The following is a 19,027-nucleotide window of genomic DNA, read 5'->3' as shown; positions in this document are numbered from 1 at the left end:
TTCAGAGTGTGGGGATATGTCACATCGTTGTCAAGGGAATCAAAGGAGCCTTACCCTGCAAATAACATAATCTGGCGAGACTGCTTAATGGCTGGGCTAAATGCAAAAAGTGGCAGAAAAGTTTGAACTTCAAAAGCTGGCAATCCTGTCTAAAAAAAAATATGTGCGTAACATGTATTAGTAAAATTAGCCACTCAATATCAACAACATGCTTTGAAAACTTGAATCTGAAAGAAACAAGTGGCTGATTTTTAAAAAAAAAGACTGTCCTGTATCTACAGCTGTAATCAAATTATCAGCCTCTAATTGCCAAAGTAATATTTCTTCTGCAGGTTCTTCAGTATATGGAAGACATTAAAGTGTATGAAATGCAGACTTTTGACTTCAAGAAGAAAATCTCCGAGGCTGACAGTAAACTGAAACAGCAGCAGAACCTCTATGAGGCTGTGCGATGTGACAGAAATCTTTACAGCAAGAATTTGATTGAAGCTCAGGTATGGACACCTCCACTTGCAATCCAGCATTTTAATGTATTTTCTTTGAATAAAACTTATTCTTGGGATATGGGCGACCCTGGCAAGACCCCATGTATTACCCATCCCCAGTTGTTATGTGAAGGTGGATGTTTGTTTTTCTCCTCAAACCTTTGCAGTCTTTGTAGTGATGATGCTCCCACAATGATGTTAATTAGTGAATTCCACGATTTGACCCAGTGCCGATGGAGGAATGGCCATATGTGTATGACTAGTAAGAGAACTTGTAGGCGATGGTGTTCTCAAGACATTGCTGCTCTTGACGTTCTTGGTGGTAGGTGTCATGGGGCCAGGATGTGCTGTTTGAAGAAAGCTTAACACTTACCTACAGTGCATCTTCTTGATCGTGCACAGTGGAATCATAGCCACGGGAGGTGGACAGGGTGGTATTGACGAGTAACAAGAGTGCTGATAGCAGACTGCTAAGTTGTGGGCGATGCCACACTTCTTGCTTGTTGTAGCTGTACCTATCCAGCGAATGCTGAGTATTTCATCACACTGCTGACTTGGGCCTAGCTGCAGGAAAGGTTTTTGAGGGTTCAGAAATCTGAGCTACTCATTGCAGAGTACCAAGCCCTGTTTTTGCTGCCAGGGTGTTGATACAGCTGGTCCACTTAAGCTTCTGGTCAGTGATGACCAAGGTGATTATAATGGGGGACTTGGCAAAGACCACAGAATGGTGGTTGGGCCTTTCTTGTTGGACTTGGGAATTATCTGACTCTTAGATGCCATGAATGTTACCAAATTTGAAGTATAGTCTTTGTGTAAATATACCCACTCAAGCCAGTGTCATTTATTACTAACTGCATCACATGGCCTAAAAGACCTGTAGCCCTGTTTCTCTCTATGGTGAGATTCTGCATTCCCAGCGGAGAGCCACAGACACAAATCACATATAATCAGAGAACCAGGGATACTATTTCTGATCCTGTTCCCTGCATGTGCAGCTTCCCTGTTGGGAGCATGACGTTGCAAAATTACTTCCATAGCATCATGGTTTTGGTTATTTCTGCATCATTTTCTCAACAGCTTAACCATGTATATTCTCACGAAACCTTGCTTGTGCAAGGCCAGGATGGACATTTTTTTCATTCTTTTTCCTGAAGTCATTGGGGTAGATTCTGACTTTGTGCGATTACAATAAAACGATAATAGCGTGTAGGCAGACTGTTTCACATCTCTCCCGATTTTTATTTCCATTGAAGCCGATGAATTGGGCTGCCTACACGCTATTACCATTTTACTCCATCGCAAAGTGCAGGTCTACCCGCCGACTCACGCTGGGCACCAGTTGCGTCTTGGTGCCTTGTTGAAGTGACCAGCCACACGTGAAGATCTTCCAATAGGAGTGATGAGAAAAAAATTCTGATGAGCCCAGAGGCTTTGCAACCAATTGCAAGGTCTTATTGCTGCAATGGCTCAAATGAGGATCTTCCTAGTCAGCATGGCTCAGATCCACACTAGGCAGCTCATTTAGTAACTGTGCTCACTTTGACTCAAATAGGTAAATTTCCAGATTGCTAGAAGCTCAAATATTTCAATTCTAAGATTATTGGACAACATGGTAGAGCTTAAAGTAATTTAGCTGTTGGTCGTGACAAGGCTTGTTGCCTAATGTATAAATATATCACATGGATCCTGTGGGATGCCACATTTAAACTGTGAGCATCTTGGGAAGATGAGAGGAATTAGAGGTATTCTTTGGATGTTGACAACATGGGCAGGTTTGAGTGCCTGGTGAGCTTTGCATTGAAATAGTGAACAAAGATTTGAGACTTAAGAAATGCAGTGACTCTGAAAATCATGCGTTCTAGTTTTGATCTGAATCCTATGCATTTTTTTGTTGCATGCAACATAATTGATTGCTATAAAGTTTTTTGTTTTGTAATTATAACTAGCTACATTTAGACAGAAGCCATAGCCAGGATATTTCTTGAGAATGCCATGTGCTCACTTACACCAGATAGCTAACCAGTGCAGAGTATGAGGAGATCCAATGGGATAGACTTTCACCCTCTGAAGACTTTGGGTGGCTGACTGGCAGAGTGCTCCAGCTGGCCGGCTGACCGTCCTGGTGGGAGGTCTGATCATTTCTGAGTGGGCTGTGGGTGGAAAGCAAACAACGTTGGGAAGCCCTCCTGCTCCAGGCCTCTATGATATCGAGTGGCCCGGCTATTGTCTGGGACCGAAGATATTGGGTGGGGGAGGATGCTACCCGGAGAACCAGCAGCTCAGGTTGGTTTTATGGAGGTTAGAAGAGCAGTCCTGCTTTTTCCAGCCACACAAAATTAAAATGCAAACTTGCCCATGGGCTCTGCTTTGGCTGGACTGCCAGCTGATATGAGCCAGAGCATTTGTGGTGCACGCTCCTGCCAGAACTCTCCTAAAATGGCAAATGGGCTCCTATGTATTTCACCGGACACGGATTAATATTTTAATTGGGTCAACTGCTTGATTTGGGTGGGTGCTGCTACTGCTAACAGTAGGCTTGGGAGAAGATTTTGGCGGCCACAGCGACGTCGGGAATGGGGTAGTTTGTTGTTCCTCGCTGTTTTTGGGGAACTGCTCATTTCCACAGGGCAGAGGGGAGGCCTCAAAATTGTCTCCTATGTTCACTAGAGTGGCAGCTTAATGGGAGAATTGTGGCTAGCCAAGGAGTAAGCATAATATCCCACATGAGGGAGGCATATGAGTGACTGAAATCAATTGGGATCTGTGACTTGCTATCCAGTGACTTTCTCCTTGAAGGTGCATTTCTGCACACTGATGGTGATGCCTTCTGTCCTGCTGCTCAAATAGCTAGCTGAAACTAACTGGCCATCTCCGATAAAGAATGGATGCTTGGGCAAGGAACCAGATGCCACCTATGGATCTAGCAAGACATTGCTAAATGACAATAGCTAAGATTAGGGAAAAATGAAAAGGCCTTACTTCTGTCTAAACATTGTTAAATGTAACTCTTTGCAGTTTATATTTTAAAAAAAAAAGCTTTTCTTACCAGTGTACCCATGTGGACTTTTTTGTTGGTGCTTTGTGATTGTTTTGACATTGAAAGTCAATTCCTGCTGGCTGACATTTGAAATGACTCCAAGTTGGATCAGCTGAAACAGCCATTCTACATTTCTCCATGCTGGCTGTAAACGCCTCCAGCAGCCTCTTCTACTTTTCCACACCATAATGTAGTGATGTAATTGGGAATTGCAGTTTTGTCACTGATTTGTTAAACTGAAAGGTCAGACTTGCATCAGTGCATCATGCTGCTATTTTCAGGCTGTACTTAGCACAGCTGGTGGTTTCACTTTGTGGTTGTGCCACTTGCTTGGTGACAGCAGCAACCTTTTACAGTGCATCCCAAACCTGCAGAATATAACACTGTTGGGTTCACAAGTCAGGATTGTGGTAATGAGATACCAGAAAAATACATTCTTGGAAAACAACGTAATTTGCTGCTGGTGTACACAGCAAGTGTTCTAAACGTCAACATTTGAAAGTAACATTTAAAAAAAAGTTTTTAAGGCGAATGTCAGCAGCTATTCTACCTGGGAAGGCATCGTGGCTGAGCTCAGTTGCGTCCTCACTAGGGTGCAATATATACGTTTTTCAGCAGAGGGTCACTAGAAAGCATTCAGGAACTGATTGTCCTTTCTACACAAGCCTGGGGTTGCTGAGGCCAATTATAACCCAGTTCAGATCATGTAGTTAATTTTTTTAATTAGTTTGTGCAGGCTGTAAGGAACCAGACAAACAATTTTAGCTTGCATTTGTTGGTGGAGAATTAAAAATGAATTTCACAGCCTTCAGGACTAATTTTATTCGCAAAATAACCTGCTTTCATTATAACGACATTCACATTATTCTATTACAGAAAGGAATGCAATCTAATAATCGAGTTTGATTGTGGATGTCAGTGTGAAGGTCACATCTTCAGCATTAACATTCAAACACTGAAAAGAAACAAAGCCTATTTTAATAAGCATACTTTCCGACATGCTAATGGGCTGCTGAAAAGGCTGTTGGATGCCTTAACTAAAGTATCCGACGCTGTGCTAGAAGCAGAAGGATTGCTGGAAGTGTGCAACAAAGACATCACTCACTGAAGAGATGCTGATCATTTTGAAAATCATGATCGTGAACCCAAAGAGAGTTCAGGCTCGTGCACAAGTTTATCACTGCGTCAGAGCCCCCTCCATAAGTTATTGGAAAAGAATGTTTTACCTTCTATTTCTGAGTATTTCCATTTGAATTTTAATGTTGAAGTGTGTAGCTTCTTGTTAACTAAGCAGCAGTTCTGAGGTTGAGGTTGCAATGCAGTACCTTGGCTGATGGTGCAGTCAGAAGCGATATTCTGTGGTTAGGGTTGAGCTCAAGAAGCAGGACCTTGGTGGTGATTTAATGAACTGCCAATCTAAAGTTACGATTTTAAGGTACAATATTTGCTGTGGCATTCCAGGGATGAGATACAGCGCGAGTCTTTGGTATCCCAGTAGCTGTTTTTCCCAAGGTGATATAGTGATGGTTTAGCAGGAAATGCTATCCTGAGGTGGGCCACTGTTCCACATTAGGACAGTGTGTGCAAGCCCAGCATTATAAGCGACCCATTCTCTGTCTTTGTAATGTTTATAATTACAAATAGGTATTTAATATTCAAGTGTAGTTGTTTATTGGTAGTGCTCAACCCAGCGGTCCATTTGCTTGCGTTGGTCAGTGATTGTGTCCCCTGATTTAGATTTGAGGGGGGGCGATCTTCTTGATGATTGGCCCAAAAGCTCTCTTAATGCCATCATACATTCCTCTGATGTTTCCGGTGTCTGAGGCCAGCTGAATTTGACTGCATCGGTGTTGCCAGTAGTCGTTTGCGCAGCGCCTGGCTGTTCTTTGTGCAGCACTTCTGGCTGTTTTAAGTGCTACGGATGTTAACTCGCTGGGAGCTTTCTTGTAGTTCAGCAGTGCAATGCACTTAGTGGCTAAGACAGGTTCCAGCTCTTCAAAGTGAGATTGAAACCAATCTGCGTTCCGCTTCACGCATTTGCCATAGGTGGTCATAGCTGACTCATAGATGGCATCTCAGATGTGGGCCCACTTTGTCTCTGCATCCCCTGTGGGAGTGTTTTGAAGGGCTTTTTCGAGTGAATTTAGAAATTTTTGTAACAGCTGTGGATAAGAAATTCTGCTCGTGTTGATGCGCGGGCGGCCCTTCTGCTTGGAGTGATGCAGCTTCTTTGGTTTGAGTCTAACCTTGCTGCACACCAGGGAGTGGTCGGTGTCACAGTCCGCACTGTGGAAGCTGCATGTGATTTGAACGCTGTTTAAAGAGGCTTGCCTTGTGACGATGAGGTCCAGCTGGTGCCAACGACGTGATCTTGGGTGCCTCCAAGAAACCTGGTGACAGGGTTTATTGTGAAAGAATGAGTTGGTGATGCAGAGGTTATGATAGGTACACAACTCAAGTAGTCTCTGTCCATTCTCATTCATCCTTCCAATGCCATAGCGTCCAAGGCAGGCGGGCCATGAGCCATGGTCGGCCTCAACCCTGGCATTAAAGTCCCCCAGCAGGAACAGATGTTCGGTATTGGGGATGCTACGAATGATATTATGGAGTTCCTCGTAGAACTGGTCTTTAGCTTCAGGTGGGGAGCAGAGTGTTGGATCATAGATGCTGAGTAGGTGTACTGGACCAGAGGCGGTGAACAGTCGGATGGACAGTATGCGTTCCGAGTCATTTGAAGGTGGCTCTATCATGCTGAGCAAAGAGTTTCTGATGGCGAAGCCCACTCCATGCTGTCTTGGTTCTTCAGGATCCCTACCCTGCCAGTAAAAGGTGTAGTCTTGCTCTCTCAGAGATCCGCTCGCAGGGAGGCGTGTCTCCTGAAGTGCTGCAATGTCCACATTGAGTCTACTGAGCTCGTTGTTAATGATGGCGGTCTTCCGAGAATCGATGATTTGTGTAAGGTCTTCCGACAGGCCAGGACACAGTTCTGACGTTCCAGCTTGCAAAACGAAGGGCTGGTACCTTCTTTCCTTTTTTTATCGTGCGGTTTGGTGCGGTGTTGCAGTCCGTTTTTCAGGCAATGACCCTGAGTTCCAAGCACCCATTGAAGCAGGTGGTCTGTGGCGGGACAGAACCTTACTGACCGGGGGCTGCCCGGTTTGAGGCGGGCGGTAGCTGTCCAGGGAGGTGTGATGACCTCTCCCACCGACAAAGGCAACCCGTGGTGCCCAATCTCTACGCCAATTGAGCTGGACTTATAACCCATAACTGCTGCCTTCCGTGTTGTTTTGGTCGCTGTGAGGCGACTATGGAGTGACCTCTCCATGGCGCATGCCTGGGCGGATGTATGAAGGTTGTGAGTTGCCCAAGCGTCAAAACCCCCCTCTCGGCCTTTCTGTTGGGTTCAAAGGAGTGCAGAGCACGACGTTTGGCACCGGTATGGCTGCATGAACTGCTGGAAACATGCCGAGGGGACACATGACCGCCTACGGGGTTCCGCTCCGGATTTTCTGTTAGGGTTTACTCCCTTAGCCTTGGACTCTCCCGAGATGCCCACAAGGCAGTGGGGTTGCTAGGGCCCCTGCTCAGGCATGGGTGGATGCTGGTGGGAGGAGGGGTGGAGGGAAGGGGGTGCCGGGGGAGTTGGGAAGGGGTTGCGAGGGGGGGTGGGGGGAGCGGTGGGGGGGGGGGGGGGCGGCGGGAAGGGGGTGCAGGTAATAAAAAATTTCATCAGTTCCCACCATCCTAGAAGACCTCGCTGTGCCTGGTGTGTTGGTTGCTGCTGTGTTTAACAGGATTCCTCATAAGGATTACTAATGGAGATGCCAAAGGGGAATGGTTCATAACCCAGCACAAAATCACTGCCGCACATCAATTGTCATCAGCCTGGGAGAATGTTACCAGTGGAGTCCCACAGGGGCCTGCTTTGCAACCTGTTTCATATCTTCATAAAAACTTTGCAGCTAGGAATCACAGCTCATCCGCGTCCTCCGGGAGGTGGGCGACAGCCTCGGGTGCCAGTATCAGCAGAAGTTCACCGACATTGCGCTGCAGATGCGCTACAAGCTGCACATCGCCCGCGGGCGCTTTGAAGATGTGGCCGAGGAGCCGTTCCGCGATGGAGTCAACTGTGGCCGGGTTGTGGCTTTTTACGTGTTCGGGGGCACCTTTTTCCCAATGAGTCCCCTCTGAACTAGGTCTTATTACCCTAGGAATCCGCTGCTCCTTCATCTCTGCCTCTCTGCACTGGACTTACCGCACGCCGTGGCCGCGGACGCTCTGGACGATGTAGACAACAGGATAGAAGGTCAGAGTATCACCAGCTGTACTTTGCAATTTTGTCCGGTAGAGAAGTGTAGACTAGGCGTCCAGAAAACCGGATGTCAATTTCAGCAAAATTCAGTGTTCAATGAAGAAAGCAAAGAGCAGGTATGGCTGGGAGAGGGTAGTGGGCCCAGTTAACATTAAAGTAGCTGTTAACTTGTAGTTAGGGCTAAAATGTACTGATTAAAGAGCCAGGGGAATTTAAACAGTTTAAATCACTGACCAACGCAAGCAAATGGACTGCTGGGTTGAGCACTACCGAGAACTGTACTCCAGGGAGAATGTTGTCACTGAGACCGCCCTCAATGCAGCCCAGCCTCTGCCAGTCATGGATGAGCTGGACGTACAGCCAACAAAATCGGAACTCAGTGATGCCATTGATTCTTTAGCCAGCGGAAAAGCCCCTGCGAAGGACGGCATTACCCCTGAAATAATCAAGAGTGCTAAGCCTGCTATACTCTCAGCACTCTACGAACTGCTTTGCCTGTGCTGGGATGAGGGAGCAGTACCACAGGACATGCGTGATGCCAATATCATCACCCTCTATAAAAACAAAGGTGACTGCAACAACTACCGTGGAATCTCCCTGCTCAGCATAGTGGGGAAAGTCGTCGCTCGAGTCGCTTTAAACAGGCTCCAGAAACTGGCTGAGCGTGTCTACCCTGAGCCATCGTGTGGCTTTCGAGCAGAGATCCACCATTGACATGCTGTTCTCCCTTCGCCAGCTACAGGAGAAATGCCGCAAACAACAGATACCCCTCTACGTTGCTTTCATTGATCTCACCAAAGCCTTTGACCTCATCAGCAGACGTGGTCTCTTCAGACTACTAGAAAAGATCGGATGTCCACCAAAGCTACTAAGTATCATCATCTCATTCCATGACAACATGAAAGGCACAATTCAGCATAGCGGCGCGTCATCAGACCCCTTTCCTATCCTGAGTGGTGTGAAACAGGGCTGTGTTTTCGCACCTACACTGTTTGGGATCTTCTTCTCCCTGCTGCTCTCACATGCGTTCAAGTCTTCAGAAGAAGGAATTTTCCTCCACGCAAGATCAGGGGGCAGATTGTTCAACCTTGCCCGTCAAGGAGAGAAGACCAAAGTACGGAAAGTCCTCATCAGGGAACTGCTCTTTGCTGACGATGCTGCATTAACATCTCACACTGAAGAGTGTCTGCAGAATTTCATCGACAGGTTTGCGGCTGCCTGCAACGAATTTGGCCTAACCATCAGCCTCAAGAAAAGGAACATTATGGGACAGGACGGCACAGATGCTCCATCCATCAATATCAGCGACCACGCTCTGGAAGTGGTTCAAGAGTTCACCCACCCAGGCTCAACTATTACCAGTAACCTGACTCTCGATGCAGAAATCAACAAGCGCATGGGAAAGGCTTCCACTGCTATGTCCAGACTGGCCAAGAGAGTGTGGGAAATGGCGCACTGACACGGAACACAAAAGTCTGAGTGTATCAAGCCTGTGTCCTCAGTACCTTGCTCTATGGCAGCGAGGCCTGGACAACATATGTCAGCCAAGAGCGACGTCTCAATTCATTTCATCTTCGCTGCCTCTGGAGAATCCTTGGCATCAGGTGGCAGGACTGTATCTCCAACACAAGTCCTCGAGGCAGCCAACATCCCCAGCTTATACACCCTACTGAGTCAGTGGCGCTTGAGATGGCTTGGCCATGTGAGCCGCATGGAAGATGGCAGGATCCCCAAGGACACATCGTACAGCGAGCTCGCCACTAGTTTTCGACCCACCGGCCGTCCTTGTTTCCGCTTTAAAGACGTCTGCAAGCACGACATGAAGTCCTGTGACATTGATCACAAGTCGTGGGAGTTAGTTGCCAGCGATCGCCAGAGCTGGCGGGCAGTCGTAAAGGCGGGGCTAAAGTGTGGCGAGTCGAAGAGACTTAGCAGTTGGCAGGAAAAAAGACAGAAGCACAAGGGGAGAGCCAACTGCGAAACAGCCCCGACACACACACGCTCTCTCGCTCTCTCCTTTCTTTCTCTCCTTTCTTTCTCTCCTTTCTTTCTTTCTCTCCTTTCTTTCTTTCTCTCCTTTCTTTCTTTCTTTCTTTCTCTCCTTTCTTTCTTTCTCTTCTTTCTTTCTCCCTTTCTTTCTTTCTTTCTTTCTTTCTCCCTTTCTTTCTTTCTTTCTTTCTTTCTTTCTTTCTTTCTTTCTTTCTTTCTTTCTTTCTTTCTCCCTTTCTTTCTTTCTTTCTTTCTTTCTCCCTTTCTTTCTTTCTTTCTTTCTCCCTTTCTTTCTTTCTCCCTTTCTTTCTTTCTTTCTTTCTCCCTTTCTTTCTTTCTTTCTCTCTTTCTTTCTTTCTTTCTCCCTTTCTTTCTTTCTTTCTTTCTCCCTTTCTTTCTTTCTTTCTTTCTCCCTTTCTTTCTTTCTCCCTTTCTTTCTTTCTTTCTTTCTCCCTTTCTTTCTTTCTTTCTCTCTTTCTTTCTTTCTTTCTCTCTTTCTTTCTTTCTCTCTCTCTGTTTCTCCCTTTCACTTTTTCTCTCTTTTTCTCTTTCTCTCTTTTTCTCTTTCTTGTCTTGAGAGACAATGGGTAAGCGCCTGCAGGTGGTCCGTGGTTTGTGGAGCAGCGCCTGGAGTGGCTATAGAGGCCAATACTAGAGTGACAGACTCTTCCACAGGTGCTGCAGATAAAATTGGTTGTCAGGGCTGTTTCGCAGTTGACTCTCCCCTTGCGCTTCTGTCTTTTTTTCCTGCCAACTGCTAAGTCTCTTCGACTCGCCACACTTTAGCCCCACTTTTATGGCTGCTGGCAACTGACTCCCACGACTTATGTTCAATATCACAGGACTTCATGTTGCGTTTGCAGACGTCTTTAAAGTGGAGACATGGGCGGCCGGTGGGTCTGATACCAGTGTCGCGCTCGCTGTACAATGTGTCCTTGGGGATCCTGCCATCTTCCATGCGGCTCACATGGCCAAGCTATCTCAAGCGCAGCTGGCTCAGTAGGGTGTATAAGCTGGGGATGTTGGCCGCCTCGAGGACTTCTGTGTTGGAGATACGGTCCTGCCACCTGATGCCAAGGATTCTCCGGAGGCAGCGAAGATGGAATGTGTTGAGACGTTGCTCTTGGCAGACATACGTTGTCCAGCCTTGCTGCCGTAGAGCAAGGTACTGAAGACACAGGCTTGATGCACTCAGACTTTTGTGTTCCGTGTCAGTGCACCATTTTCCCACACTCTCTTGGCCAGTCTGGACAAAGCAGTGGAAGCCTTTCCCATGCGCTTGTGGATTTCTGCATCGAGAGACAGGTTACTGGTGATAGTTGAGCCTAGGTAGGTGAACTCTTGAACCACTTCCAGAGCGTGGTCGCCGATATTGATGGATGGAGCATTTCTGACATCCTGTCCCATGAAGTTCATTTTCTTGAGGCTGATGGTTAGGCCAAATTCGTTGCAGGCAGCCACAATCCTGTCAATGAGTCTCTGCAGACACTCTTCAGTGTGAGATGTTAATGCAGCATTGTCAGCAAAGAGGAGTTCCCTGATGAGGACTTTTCGTGCTTTCGTCTTCGCTCTTAGATGGGCAAGGTTGAACAATCTGCCATCTGATCTTGTGTGGAGGAAAATTCCTTCTTCTGATGACTTGAACGCATGTGAGAGCAGCAGGGAGAAGAAGATCCCAAAGAGTGTAGGTGCGAGAACACATCCCTGTTTCACGCCACTCAGGATAGGAATGGGATCTGTAATTGTAAAATTAAAGTTCTGTTTTGTATGTTTTGTACTCGAACTATAGTTCGAGTACTTTAGATGGGTCAGTTTTTGTCCAGTGTGTGCAGGAGGGTTTTCTGACACAGTATGTAGACAGGCCAACCAGGGGCGATGCCACATTGGATTTGGTACTGGGAAATGAACCCGGCCAGGTGTTAGATTTAGATGTAGGTGAGCACTTTGGTGATAGTGATCACAATTCAGTTAGGTTTACCTTAGCGATGGGCAGGGACAGGTATATACCGCAGGGCAAAAATTATAGCTGGGGGAAAGGAAATTATGATGCCATTAGGCAAGATTTAGGATGCGTAGGATGGGGAAGGAAACTGCAGGGGATGGGAACAATCGAAATGTGGAGCTTATTCAAGGAGCAGCTACTGCGTGTCCTTGATAAGTATGTACCTGTGAGGCAGGGAGGAAGTTGTCGAGCGAGGGAGCTGTGGTTTACTAAAGAAGTTGAAGCGCTTGTCAAAAGGAAGAAGAAGGCTTCTGTTAGGGCGCTTGAGAGTTACAAGCTAGCCAGGAAGGATCTAAAGGGAGAGCTAAAAAGAGCAAGGAGAGGACACGAGAAGTCATTGGCGGATAGGATCAAGGAAAACCCTAAGGCTTTCTATAGGTATATCAGGAATAAAAGAATGACTAGAGTTAGATTAGGGCCAATCAAGGATAGTAGTGGGAAGTTGTGTGTGGAATCAGAGGAGATAGGGGAAGTGTTAAATGAATATTTTGCATCAGTATTTACAGTAGAGAAAGAAAATGTTGAGAATACTGAGATTCAGGCTACTAGGCTAGATGGGATTGAGGTTCACAAGGAGGAGGTGTTATCAATTTTGGAAAGTGTGAAAATAGATAAGTCCCCTGGGCCAGATGGGATTTACCCTAGGATTCTCTGGGAAGCTAGGGAGGAGATTGCAGAGCCTTTGTCCTTGATCTTTATGTCATCATTGTCGACAGGAATAGTGCCGGAAGACTGGAGGATAGCAAATGTTGTCCCCTTGTTCAAGAAGGGGAGTAGAGACAGCCCTGGTAATTATAGACCTGTGAGCCTTACTTTGGTTGTGGGTAAAATGTTGGAAAAGGTTATGAGAGACAGGATTTATAATCATCTTGAAAAGAATAAGTTAATTAGCGATAGTCAGCACAGTTTTGTGAAGCGTAGGTCGTGCCTCACAAATCTTATTGAGTTTTTCGAGAAGGTGACCAAACAGGTGGATGAGGGTAAAGCAGTGGATGTGGTGTATATGGATTTCAGTAAGGCGTTTGATAAGGTTCCCCACGGTAGGCTATTGCAGAAAATACGGAAGTATGGGGTTGAAGGTGATTTAGAGCTTTGGATCAGAAATTGGCTAGCTGAAAGAAGACAGAGGGTGGTGGTTGATGGCAAATGTTCATCCTGGAGTTTAGTTACTAGTGGTGTACCGCAAGGATCTGTTTTGGGGCCACTGCTGTTTGTCATTTTTATAAATGACCTGGAAGAGGATGTAGAAGGGTGGGTTAGTAAATTTGCAGATGACACTAAGGTCGGTGGAGTTGTGGATAGTGCCGAAGGATGTTGTAGGGTACAGAGGGACATAGATAGGCTGCAGAGCTGGGCTGAGAGATGGCAAATGGAGTTTAATGCGGAAAAGTGTGAGGTGATTCACTTTGGAAGGAGTAACAGGAATGCAGAGTACTGGGCTAATGGGAAGATTCTTGGTAGTGTAGATGAACAGAGAGATCTTGGTGTCCAGGTGCATAAATTCCTGAAGGTTGCTACCCAGGTTAATAGGGCTGTTAAGAAGGCATATGGTGTGTTAGCGTTTATTAGTAGGGGGATCGAGTTTCGGAGCCACGAGGTCATGCTGCAGCTGGACAAAACTCTGGTGAGACCGCACCTGGAGTATTGCGTGCAGTTCTGGTCACCGCATTATAGGAAGGATGTGGAAGCTATGGAAAGGGTGCAGAGGAGATTTACTAGGATGTTGCCTGGTATGGAGGGAAGGTCTTACGAGGAAAGGCTGAGGGACTTGAGGTTGTTTTCGTTGGAGAGAAGGAGGAGGAGAGGTGACTTAATAGAGACATATAAGATAATCAGAGGGTTAGATTGAGTGGATAGTGAGCGTCGTTTTCCTCGGATGGTGATGGCAAACACGAGGGGACATAGCTTCAAGTTGAGGGGTGATAGATATAGGACAGATGTGAGAGGTAGTTTCTTTACTCAGAGAGTAGTAAGGGCGTGGAACGCCCTGCCTGCAGCAGTAGTAGATTCGCCAACTTTAAGGGCATTTAAGTGGTCATTGGATAGACATATGGATGAAAATGGAATAGTGTAGGTCAGATGGTTTCACAGGTCGGCGCAACATCGAGGGCCGAAGGGCCTGTACTGCGCTGTAATGTTCTAATTCTAATTCTAAGTATGCTACTTTTAGAGGCTTCCTTCATGGCTCAGCAAGTTTATTTAGTGAGGAAACTGAGCCATACAGATTAGCAAGGTCCCAGGTTCGATCCCTGGCCTTTGCTGAGCTGGGTCAGGTGCACTACAATTGGCTTTATCGCTCCTTGGTTAGCAAAGGTGAAAATGAGCCTCTTGGTTGCAATCCTTGCTAGAAATATGCATGTGTGAATGTTGGGTGAGAACAAGGTTGGTTAGGGCTTTGTTGCTTTCCCCCATCACCCACCACACCTCCACTCTCCTGGCCCTTCCACTATCGTTTATTAATCTATTGCCACCTGCTTTTAGTCTTGCGCATAGATTATGGCTACATGGTTGAGCCAAGGGAGTGTGCCCAGCAGCAGTAGCTCCATACCTTACTATGCAATCGACACCTTCAAGAAAGGAGACGGGAAATTAGTGAGGGAGAATGAATGTGTGCATTGCTGGCACAAGAAGAAATTTTCAGCTGTCTTTTACGTTTTAATAAAATGTTTAAAGTTGCTGGTTTTTTTTTACAATTTCTCTTTTTAAGGATGAAATAGCAGAAATGAAACGCAAGCTGAAGATCATGAACCATCACATCGACCAGCTGAAGGATGAAATCTGCTCAAAGGAGGCTGCATTGGTGAAGCAACACTTGGAATATCAGCGCATGGAGAAAGAGAAAGATACACTAAAGGTATTGTAGGAGTCACTGAAATAATACTTCCTTATTTCGGCATTACCAAATTTAACTATTGTCAATTATTTGCATCTCCATTTACTGAATGTATTTAACCGAACAGTGCATCTTTTTATTGGACTAACAGAAAGTGAGCTTGAATAATGTGGAGGTTGATGTCCTAATCACCATTTCCTCCTCTTGATGGTGATGAGCTAGTCAAAATTGTATCTTCTCTCTCAGAAGCAAAAGTGCAAATAGTAGTCAAAGAACAGATTTGACCTCGACACCACTGCTCCACCACCCAAGTTGGGAATCCCTGTATTCTCATTGCAGCTGCCATGCCTCCCTCCCTTTCCCAGGAAAACACTCTTCTCACACGCTGCAAACAGCCAGTGCTGATATTTTAATTGGTTATTATTGATTGGCCCGGATCAAATATTTTATTCTTGCTGTTTGATTAGTATCTGCAGGGAGTTACAAAGGAACATAAAAAATATAGTGTGCTGAAATAGTAACCTCACTGTGCTCTGATTGGGTAGTAAGGTCATTAATGGCTTGTGCAACTCGACAGGAACAATAATGAGATCCCCAGGGCCAGTAATGACCAACATTATTTGAGTTTTGTTATTAGCAGTGTTAGTACCCTTACTTCTAATTCTCTGGGCTTTGGTTTGTTATGTTAGGAAGAGGAAAAACTTTTTTTCTTTGACATTGCAATTCAATACTGCACAATTTTTTTTTTATTTGTTCATGGGCTGTGAGTGTCACTGGCAGCCAGCATTTATTGCCCATCCCTAATTGCTCGAGGAGGTGGTAGTTAGCCGCCTTCTTGAACCATTGCAGTCCATGTGGTGTAGTTCCACCCACAGTGCTGTTAGGAAGGGAATTCCAGGTTTTTGACCCAGCTACTGTGAAGGAATGGCGATATAGTTCCAAGTCAGGATGGTGTGTGACTTGGGGAACTTGCAGGTGGTGGTGTTCCCTTGCGTCTGCTGCCCTTGTTCTTCTAGGTGGTAGAGGTCATGGGTTTGGAAGCTGCTATCACAGTGTGCCGGTGGTGGAAGGAGTGAATGTTTGTTTAAACTGGTGGATGGGGTGCTGATCAAGCGGGCTGCTTTGTCCTGGGTAGTGTTGAGCTTCTTAAGTGTTGTTGGAGCTGCACTCATCCAGGCAAGTGGAGGGTATTCCATCACATTCCTGACTTGTGCCTTTTAGATGGTGGACAGGATTTGGAGAGTCAGGGGGTGAGTTACTTGCCCAGAACCCCCAGCCTCTAACCTGCTCTTGTAGCCACAGTATTTATATGACTAGTCCAGTTAAGCTTTCTGTCAATGGTAACCCCCATGATAATGGGGGATTCAGCGATGGTAATGACGTTGCACATCAAGGTTCATTCTTAAATGTGCACTGCTGTATTAGGTTGAAGTCCCACCTGTAACCTTTGATTCCACATGGTGAAAAAGGCTGCTCGTGGTGTTTCCAAAAGCCACAACCAGCTGTTTGCAGTAACTGGCTGATGTTCACATTGAAGTTTGTTTTACTATTGCCTGTGGCCTCCAGACCAATGTGATGTCATTAGTATTATAACTCTTTCTTTCTGGGAGTACTTTTGACTGTTGTGAACACCAGCATATAACCACTGCAGCCATAAAAGGGCATAGTCTTAGGGTAAAGGGTCGACTATTTTGGACCGAGATGAGGAGGAGTTTCTTCACTCAGAGGGTTATGAATCTTTGAAATTCTGTACCCAGAGGGCTACTGAGCCATTGGTTATATTCAAGACAGAGAGCGATTAGATTTTTGGACACTGTTAATCAAGTGATATGGGGATAAGGTGGGAAAGTGGAGTTGAGATAGAAGATCAACCATGATCTTATTAAATGGTGGAGCAAGCTTAAAGGACTGAATGGCCCACTCCTGCTCCAATTTTCTATCCTCTTAAAACCTTGGCCATAATTTTACACCCCTTGGGTGCAGGCTGGGGGGTGGGGGGTGGTGGTGGGGTGGGGTCGGGGGGGTGGTTAAATCCGGTGGCATGGTGGGGGTGTCATCCTCGATGTCCACCCGCTTCCGCTGCTATTTCACCAGCGGCGGGGAAGGTGGCAGGCAGCCCAATTTGAGGATCTTGTGGCCACTTTCTGCCGCCGCTGTTACTTTTACCAGCACCGGAAGGGCACCTCGGCACCTGAGGAGGCTGCCTACTGCTACCTGGCAGTCTCCTTGCAGGCTGTGGGGGTGGAGGGAGCTGGGGGGGGGAGAAGTGGAGGAGGTGGGGAGGGGGGGTGGCCCTCCTGATCAGGCACCCTATTCCCCAAGGAGGGATCCCCCCCCCCCCCCCCCTCCAGCACTAGGGCCATTCCCACTGAAACAATCATTCCCGCCTTATCCTGTGCCACCCCCTCCTAGCTGGGGCCTAGCCGATTGTCCCTGCGTGGCCCAATCTCAGTTAACTTTCCGGAGGCCAATGTCCGTGTTCCTATTCTGGCTGGGTGCAGTCCCAGCAGTGGCTAGTACTCCCGGTGGCCCTGCTGGGAATGAAGAGCTGTTGGCCCTCTGGCTAGCAGCTCTTGGAGGTGGGACTTCCTGCCTCAGAGGGGCAGAAGCCCCGACTGGAGCCAATTAAGGGCCTGAGCCACACAAAATAGCAGTATGGCTTCCAGGCCTGGTGGAGGGCTTCCTCTAGTCTTTGAATACTAAAGATGGAATGTAATATAAATTGCTCACCGAAAGAAAGGAAACAGCCAAGATACGCCTAAAATTCAATGTGAATTATCAATGTCTGACAAACCATATTAGTATCCTACATATGTTTCAGAAGCTCATGAACATAAGCTTTCATATCTTTTTGCTGATGAAGTAGAAATTTTCCTGCTGTTGATGCAAATGCCACAATGTAGTTTAAAAAAAAACATTTTGTGCAGAAATTTTACTTTAAAAATGTGATATGAGAAGTGTTTATGTTGTGTTAGTAATATGAAGATGATTATCTCTTGGCAGCACACAAATGATGAAAACCGAACAAGGGATGCACAAAACAGAAGCTGTGGACATTTGGAACAAGGGTAGCTAATGTAACCCCACTATTTAAAAAGGAAGGTAGAGAGAAAACAGGGAATTATAGATCAGTCAGTAGTGGGGAAAATTCTAGAGACCAGTATCAAAGAGAACAGTGGTAGAATCGGGCAGAGTCAGTGTGGATTTACGAAAGAGAAATCATGCTTGACAAATCTACTAGAATTCTTCAAGGATGTAACTTGTAGAGTTGATGGGGGGGAGCCAGTGGATGTGGTTTATTTGGACTTTCAGAAGGCTTTCGACAAAGTCCCACATACGAGATTAGCATGCAAAATTAAAGCGCATGGGATTGGGGGTAATGTATTGCAATGGATAGAAAATTGGTTGGCAGACAGGAAACAGAGTAGGGATAATTGGGTCTTTTTCCAAATGGCAGGCGGTGACTAGTGGGGTACTGCAGGGATCGGTGCTAGGACCCCAGCTATTCACAATATGTATCAATGATTTAGATGAGGGAACTAAATGTAATATCTCCAAATTTGTAGATGACACAAAACTAGGTGGGAGGGGGAGTTGTGAGGAGGATGCAGAGAGGCTTCTGGGTGATTTGGACAAGTTGAGTGAGTGGGCTAATGCATGGCAGATGCAGTATAATATGGATAAATGTGAGGTTATCCACTTTGGTAGCAAAAACAGGAAGGCAGATTATTATCTGAACGGCTATAAACTGAGAGAGGGGAATATGCAACGAGACCTGGGTGTTCTCGTACACCTGTCGCTGAAGGTAAGCATGCAAGTCCAACAGACGGTTAAAAAAAGCAAATGGTATGTTGACCTTCATAGCGAGAGGTTTCAAGTACAGTTGCAGGGATGTCTTGCTGCAATTATACAGGGCCTTGGTGAGGCCATACCTGGAATATTGTGTGCAGTTTTGGTCTCCTTATCTAAGGAAGGATGTTCTTGCTCTCGAGGGAGTGCAGCGAAGGTTTACCAGATTGATTCCTGGGATGGCAGGACTGATGTATGAGGAGAGATTGACTTGGTTAGGATTATATTTGCTGGAGTTCAGAAGAGTGAGGGGGATCTCATAGAAACCTATAAAATTCTAACAGGACTTGACAGGGTAGATGCAGGAAGGATGTTCCCAATGGTGGGGGAGTCCAGAACCAGGGGTCATAGTCTAAGGATACGGGGTAAACCTTTCTGGACTGAGTTGAGGAGAAATTTCTTCACCCAGAGAGTGGTGAGCCTGTGGAATTCGCTACCACAGAAAGCAGTTGAGGCCAAAACATTGTATATTTTCAAGAAGGAGTTAGATATAGCTCTTGGGTCTAAAGGGATCAAAGGG

General features: G+C 46.2%; 1 protein-coding gene across 2 annotated transcripts in view; it reads left to right on the top strand.

The window, feature by feature from the left end:
- Nucleotides 1-19,027, top strand: part of cfap58 (cilia and flagella associated protein 58) — a 224,973-nt gene that overhangs the window by 63,624 nt on the left and 142,322 nt on the right. For both annotated transcript variants that reach the window (XM_068053026.1, XM_068053027.1), the window contains exons 10-11: nt 333-494; nt 14,533-14,679. In XM_068053026.1, coding sequence (XP_067909127.1) covers nt 333-494; nt 14,533-14,679 — 309 coding nt within the window. The remainder of the gene's footprint in view (nt 1-332; nt 495-14,532; nt 14,680-19,027) is intronic.

Source organism: Heterodontus francisci, chromosome 20 (genome assembly GCF_036365525.1).
Source record: "Heterodontus francisci isolate sHetFra1 chromosome 20, sHetFra1.hap1, whole genome shotgun sequence".
In the NCBI taxonomy this organism is placed as follows: domain Eukaryota; kingdom Metazoa; phylum Chordata; class Chondrichthyes; order Heterodontiformes; family Heterodontidae; genus Heterodontus; species Heterodontus francisci.
Note: the sequence above shows the minus strand (reverse complement) of the source record. Positions and strands in the feature narration are given on the sequence as shown.